Raw genomic sequence first — 7,793 nt, forward strand, 5'->3', positions numbered from 1 at the left:
ACCGACTGCAGTGTCAGCCATTCAAGACGCCATCCAGCTCGTCGGGAGCAGCTGGGGTTAGGTGTCTTGCTCAAGGACACCTCGACACTTAGTCAGGTGGAGCCGGGGATTGAACCACCAACCTTCCAGTTTGTAGACAACCTACATGAGCCACTGCTGCCCCAGAGGTACCTTTTCAGAGGTAACTTTGCCTCTGTTTCCCCACCCATTCACAAAAAATAAAAAACTACACAGTGGAGGAGCGAGTAACAGCATCAGCACTTTATTAGAATCAGCACATGGTGGGCAAGCAGACATGCTTTAAAATGAACCACGAGTTAGCAGCTTGGCTTCAAATGCTCAGGGACAGGAACTGTTATTTTATGCATATCTGCAGCACATATTTACAAGTTGCATAAAACACATATAGACTTTTTTTTTAAGGGAATAATGTTCACTGCCCTGCATTAGGTTTGCAGTTTAGGTTAATGATGAATGTAGGGGATATTATTCACAAATGATCATCTTGCATTAAATTCCGCATCAACAAGAGCAAATTTTCATAGTTTTAGGTGCTGGACAATATGTCCTTAATACCAAAAGAATGTCCAGTTAAACCTACAATCACTATAATGAAGGTGGTTAAAGTGCCCATGTATATTTTACACAAACACATGCAGAGTTACATCCCTGAACATTGTTGTCTCCAGTGCTGATTAGGTATCTGCTCCCACACTGAATCCCAAATATTTACAAATACATTAATCTACTGTTATTATTTCTCCTTCATTTTGCATATCAGCAGTAGTTCACTCAACCCAAAGACATTATGTTGCCAGTAAAGTCGGAGGTGCATATGATCTGGATCTAAATTTCACCATTGATTTGACCAAGTTTTTAATAGTCACATTTAATTTAGCAATAAATAAATTGCGTTTGTGAGCACAATAATCTTTAACCTATAAATATAATAAAAATCTACTCTAAAATCTTTAAATTGTGGTCACTACTGTAATGTTAGATCTTCATTTTACACCACATCTTACCATTAAGGTTAAATATTTTCATCTCTGTTTTTTCCTCCAGACTCTAATGGTCTTCTGGCTGACATTAATGTCAAAGACATAACATCAAGCAGCAAAAGTGACGATTTGTGATCAGATATTTCCCTTAAGTCGACTGGAGATGCTTAAAACATCCTACAATCTTTCTCTTATGCTTTTTTTCAAACATTTTAAATCTTAAAATGATTTATAAAAATTGCCCCATCCATGTTTTACATTATGATATATTGTAGAAGGAATTAACATCCTAAATCACTAATCAATTTAAGACCTTTAAATCATATAGTCTTTACCGCACTAAAACCATTCAGGTCTTTAATGTTTCATATTAAGAAGTGAAAACAAGTTGCTTCTAGGAATCTATATATGGAGGAGGGTTGAAACAAATTTTAAAAAATATTCATGTTATTTCTCATTGCAGTTGCACTTTGTTAATACTCAAATGAAAGGACCACAGCTGATGTTTCTGGGGAAACTAGTACACTTTGGCTTCTATGCATAAATGCATGACTTGATCCTAAACTCAAACTTTCATTTTCCCTCTTTAGTTATTCATGGGTTCATTTGGACCAGTGCTACAAATCTACATTATTGCATCACCCATAATTTTTTATTATATGTTTTTTTTTGGCCTGAAAAGGGCCAACACATTCTTCAATCTAAAACCATAAGTTGATATTCCTAACCGAATGAGTTTTTGAGTAAGCTCGGGCACTGTTGCAAAGCACTCAAGAGAGGTACAAAGAAATGCAGTGACAGACAAAGGGAGGGAGAGGCACTGCGTCAATGACTGCACACACACACACACACACACTGTGGATTCAATGAAAGGCATTGGTGGGGAGAGAAGGAGGGGTGGAGTTCACACAAAGCCAGAGTCTCCTGTCCTTGTGCGTCCCCCGAGAGGCTCAGTAGTAGAAGTACACTGTCGAAAAAAAAAAAAGAGAAATAGATCATTGCAATTGATTAGTCCAACCAACACACCGATAAGCGTTTGTAAAATTAAATTAGTTTCTACTCACTGAAAAGGATGCCCACCAAGATGACCCCAATAATTCCCATCATGATCATCATCTGTGAAAGAAAAATAAAAAAATAAATCCATAAACATAAGGCTAATGAATCAATTCTGTTTGAGAAATAAGATTGCATGAACAACTACAACTACTTAACTGCTAATTCTTTTTTATAATGATAATAAAGGTTGGCTTTTCTAAATCTCATATTAAGTACATGGAATATTTATACTTTTCACTTTTCATTGGTCACACCGCAGGACTATCTAAAATGAAGACATACAAATCAACCAAAAAGAAAGCCAGCAGTAAGAGTAAAGAAATGCAAAAAGGAAAAAGAATAAGACAGGAAGGCCAGAGACCTTAAAAGAGGGACGTTTCAATTAAAATAAATCTACATGGAATAATAAAGAGATATGGAAAATGGAATGAGGCAGGAGGAGCTAAAGAGAGAGTGAAAAGGGAATGATTAGAGCGGGTTACATCACACATCACATCTGGGTTTTAATCCAGAAATGCTGTAATCCAGATTAGGACTAGAAGCCCCCTCCCCCCACTCCTGCTCAGAGATGCGATTGGACGGGCAGCTGTTCGGCCATCTGGGGCGGGCGGTCGGGGGGTTGGTGAGGGAGTAATACATTTATGCTGTCTGGAGGGGAGGGGAATGAGGGGGAGTTAATAAATCTATAACGAGGGGATGGATTGACAGATAGCTGGATGGAGAGATAAAAATGTGAGGCTGTCAGAGGGTCAGATGGACCAGTGCTGTACAAGACAAGTACAAGTGCTTCTTCTTTCAATGCTAGACATTTTGGAATCAATTAAATTATATATGAATTCCTAATTTTTATTTGTATCCATGCCATGCTCTAAAAAGTCCCTTCTATTAATAGATGACCAATGCAATTATATGGGCAATTAGAAAGTAAAAAACTGATGGTTGTGATGGTCCGCACGTCTCAGGAGTAGCTGGACTCATTCTGTTACTGCAGTACGTTAGCGTGCGTCACAACTGCAACTTGCCTAATATATCTCAAACGCTCGCCAGCGCTGTGACTTATGGGGTGGACTGCATTCATGTTATATCTAAATGAGAATACTTCTGCTTTAGTGTTGAGTCAGCTTTGCCCCATGAGCCATTTTACTGCTGGCAATATAGAAACACTGAAGGAGCCACTATACCGTAGAAAATTATTTTTTAAAGTTGGAAATTAAAGTTTATTAGAGTAAGTTTAATAAACAGAGGTGGGTAGAGTACCCAAAAACTGTACTCAAGTAAAAGTAAAAGTACTTCTAGAAATATTTACTCAAGTAAAAGTAAAAGTAAAAGTACTAGTCTTGAATAGTTACTTGAGTAAGAGTAAAAGAGTATCGGATAAAAAATCTACTCAAGTAGTTAGTTACTAGTTACTTTGGGTCATATATACTGAGCCTATTTTTATTTAGATATATAGATAAAATGTATGTAATATATGTGTGTGTATAAATGTATATATTTCATCAGCCTTTACTTCAATTTATGTAATTTATTATAAAACCCTGTCTGTTTACTTAAGTAACAGATATAGGTGTCATTCCATAACATATTTTTAATACGACTTACTTTATATTAAATGTGAATTTAACATTGAAAGTTAATGTGATATAAATATTGCTACTAATCTTTCATTGTTCAGAAAGAGAGCAAATAACATTTACATTATCAAAGATCATTTTCACTGACAGTCTAGATTTCAATCACTCTCAGAAACTCCCATTAAAATCACTGAAACTGTTAACACTGTGAAATCAATATCTTAATTAAAGATTCGTACACACATCTGCACTTTGTTGTTTCTGACGAGAGAATTCGCCAGAAAGAGGTATTCAGTCAGTGAGTGACTGAAGGAAGCACCGGCATTTTAGCGATGACTCATCTGAACGCCTCTGATTGGCTTTAATAAGCTCAAAAGAATCATGTGTGATTTGTTATAATGCGCAGCGCTGTAAAAACGCATCTATCTCATTGTCCAGAGAAAAGTAGACGGCGCGTTTGGAATAAACTGAAGCATTTATAACATTTATTGCATTAAGATAAAGTAACGAGAGGAGCGTCGCCCACAGTAACGAAGTAAAAGTACAGATTTTCCCCCAAAAATTTACTCAAGTAAGAGTATAAAGTACCCATCTTTAAATATACTCCGAAAAGTATTAGTTACCCCAAAAAATTACTCAAGTAAATGTAACGAAGTAAATGTAACGAAGTAAATGTAACTCGTTACTACCCACCTCTGTTAATAAGAAAATGCCTTGATGTTCTGTCATGTTTAATTCAATGCTATTTGCCAAGTCTTTGTATCCAATTGTGAAATGTACTATCAATTTCTGTGAATTTTTCAGTGTATTCATTGCATTAATTTATATATTTAACAAGTATCTATACTAATTATCTATCCATAAAGAAACTATTGTTTAATCTTGCTTTTTAGTATTGTTTAATACTATAAGTGAATTACAAAATCTAAAGATCTAAAATCTAAAATTTGTGGTCTTTAACAAATTTCTGTTTAAATCCTTCATAAAACTATTCTTATATAAATGTAAAGTGAATATGACAGTTTACATAAAAATGGTTTTACGGCTGATTTACATTAGGCTTCAAATACATTTCTTGAATTAGGTGAGATGTGTATTTGTATTCTGTGATTTAATTTTAACAGTGAATTTAAATGTGTATCTTAAAATAATTTAAATCAAATAGGACTCTAGATGTAAATAAACCCAACCCAGCATCTACAGTCTAAGCGCACCTTAGCATTCTTCCACCAGTATTTGTTTTTCAGTTTCGCAGCGCTGCTCTCAAACTGCGATGCTCCGGCCTGCAGCGCGTCTGCCCGGTCGTCCAGTTCTGATAGCTTCTGATCTCTTTCCAGAACCTTGTCCACATTCACACGCATGATATCAACCACCTGAACACAAATGCAAAATATAGACACAGCAACTTAGCATCTAAGAAATCAGCAACATAACATCCTCAATGCATTGCATCAGTAAGATTCAATGTGAAACTGAAATAAAAATTTGTATAGAAATTATGGAATATCATCATAGACACTTAACACTGGAAGCAATATTAGGATGAATATTGCATGAGAGACTGACTAGTACCTCAAAAATGGATTGCGTGAAAATTTTATGGTTCCAAGAAAGTCTAAGAGTCAATCTAGCTTTGATAAATTTTATTCTACCCCTTACTTCCTCACTGTTATAATTAGCATTTTTACTAATCCAGTATGTCACAACCAATATATTAAAAGCCATAAAAATATACTGACCAGAACGTAATATAAACTTGAAAAAGTGCAGCATTTAGTAGCTTTAGTAGACTTGCTTGAACCATAGGCCTGTACTCAAAGTTTATTTTATATCTTCTTCTCCCTAAATTGTATTTCTACATATGAATGTTTTTCTGAAGTCAAGATTGACCTAGTCCAGCTTGTTTTCCAGCATAATATTTGAGCTCATATTGGTAGGGTTTACCTCATCCACTTGGGCCTGTGTCTGTTGGAGACGACGGTTGCTGGTGAGGTTGGGAGGTTGGGAGGAAGAGCCCCCCTCACCCTCTGGGGCTCCGGGGCTTGCATTGGCATCTGGGGCAGACCTGAGAGAATAGGGGACAGGGTTTGGGAAGGCAATTTTTTTGGGCCTTTAAGGTTCTCTTGGCTCTGTTTATTCAGACACATGAGAATGTTCAGCCCCTCCAAACAAATATTACATTAAAATAATTTAAATTAAATTCCTAGGATCAAAGCACAGCAATGCATGAATAAATAAATTAGAATTGGGCCTCAACTCAAGCCATGGTGCAATTAAATCTCATTAACATAAGACATTGTAAATGAGTTTTGCCGTTAAAGCTTAGTTTTATTTAATTATACACAGTTGCCTTACATCACATTAAATAACTTTAAATATTGTGTATGTAGGACCATTATTTAATACTTCTCTCGATGCAGTTTCCCCTAAATTCCGATAGATGGAGCAGGGCACTAAGGTCTACGCAATTTTTGATGTATCAGCTTAAAACCGGGGAGATATTGCGGTGCTTTTAACGAACTCCCTTGCAAACAACCATAGGAATTTGCTAAAAAATAATACAGAGAGCACAGTAAATTGCGTTTTAATAACTGAAATGTTATAGCAATACATCTCAGGCAAAAAGTGGTTTAAAAACAAAACAATACATTACATTAATGAATAAGATATATTGTTTTACACTAAGCTAGCATTTTGTTTGAAATAGGCTAGTGGAAAATTTTAATTGATTTTGTACTACTCACATTTTGCTGGCAGGTGCTAAATAAAACAGACCGTCGTCACCAAGGATGCAGAGAGAGAGAGAGAGAGAGAGAGAGAGATGCAGAAAGAGAGAGGATTAGCAGTCAAAAGCAAAACTTCTTATATTGACGATAAAAACATACACAAGGGGAGAGATAAAAAAAAAAACACATTTCTCGTAATAAACTCTACATCATTGCAGTATATAATATTCCCCTGATGATGGATGCATAAAGCGATGTCTAGACCGCGTCATCACAAAAAGTGCTGCATTACCGAAAGAGCCTCAGGCGACTAAAGCCTCGAAACACAAATCCAGGCTTCCGTGTGAAGATCTTCCTTCAGTTTCAAACAGGATTCGACTGTATATCCTCCTGAGAGCACGTATTGGAGAAAATAAAATATATACGCAGTCAGTGACGACTTTATTAAAATGAAAGGCTTCAACTTTTGTTAGGTCGTTGGAAATAGCAGTAAACCAAGATACATTAGCATGATAAACGCTTCTCTAGAACAGATTAAAACGACCTGGACGAATAAAAAAATAGTCCTCCCGTCTCTGCATGAAAGTGTATGTATGCTGAGTGAGAGAGAAGGGGAGGAGATGAGAGAGAGAGAGAGAAAGATCACGAACATTTTCAGTGACTCGCTCTCTCTCTCTCTCTCTCTCTCTCTCTCTCTCTCTCTCTCTCTCTCTCTCTCTCTCTCTCTCTCTCTCTCACACACACACCCCTCCCGCCCCTCGCGGTAACGTTAACGGGACAGCACTGCGGTGGTTGAGCATAATGTAGCTACACTTCCGACCCCCCTCACAGGCCTGGGATTTTAACTGTTGGACAGGAGGAGACGCACAAAAAATGGGTGTATGCTTAAGAACAGGTCACCATCATCTCAGAAGTGATGCATTGAAACGAAGCATTTTGCGTGCATATAGCATGATCTGCACAGTTCAACAATCCACAGACAACTTTCAAGGGAATGTGCAATATGCTGGATTCGTTTATGGATGTGGTTAATGCAAGGGGCATGCAAATCCTTCTGAGCTGTGACGTGAAATCCTAATCTTAAATGCAATATGCCTAAATAATCCAAACTAAATGGTAAAAGGTCTTTTAGCAGACATATAGGTTAGCTTTAGTGGCGTTCTAGCTGCATGAGCAGCAAAGGAAGCAGTGCAGCAGTAAAAAAAGCTCAGTGCTAGAGACAGCTCGGTCGCTGTGGCAACAGCATCACTATCATGACTGCTGAGCTCACAGCAGAAATCAGTGAGAGAAATATTCGGCTCTGTGTCCAAACTATGGCCAAAGAGCTGACCACTAATGGCTAAACTGTGACTCAGACAATCAACAAATTTAATGACTTGGAAACAGATTCTAGAACAATCAAGGAAGTGCTGTTTTTTTCCGGTATAGTGGAT

At 37.0% G+C, this 7,793-nt stretch overlaps 1 protein-coding gene across 1 annotated transcript; it reads right to left on the minus strand.

Moving 5' to 3' along the window:
• Positions 1-239: 239 nt before the first annotated feature.
• LOC132145164 (vesicle-associated membrane protein 2-like) lies at positions 240-6,976 on the minus strand. The gene is made up of 6 exons (XM_059555952.1): positions 6,653-6,976; positions 6,379-6,394; positions 5,579-5,699; positions 4,849-5,007; positions 2,066-2,117; positions 240-1,968 (listed from the first exon to the last, which is right to left on the minus strand). Coding segments are annotated over exons 2-6 (351 nt in total). The 5' UTR covers positions 6,381-6,394; positions 6,653-6,976; the 3' UTR covers positions 240-1,951.
• Positions 6,977-7,793: the final 817 nt, after the last annotated feature.

This window comes from Carassius carassius, chromosome 8 (genome assembly GCF_963082965.1).
Source record: "Carassius carassius chromosome 8, fCarCar2.1, whole genome shotgun sequence".
In the NCBI taxonomy this organism is placed as follows: Eukaryota; Metazoa; Chordata; class Actinopteri; order Cypriniformes; family Cyprinidae; genus Carassius; species Carassius carassius.

Coding starts and splice junctions, on each gene's coding strand:
- LOC132145164 (XM_059555952.1), bottom strand. Junction 5,008..5,578: donor CACAGGCCCAAGTGGATGAG/GTAAACCCTACC, acceptor ATTTGTGTTCAG/GTGGTTGATATCATGCGTGT. Junction 2,118..4,848: donor ACTGGTGGAAGAATGCTAAG/GTGCGCTTAGAC, acceptor TTTCTTTCACAG/ATGATGATCATGATGGGAAT.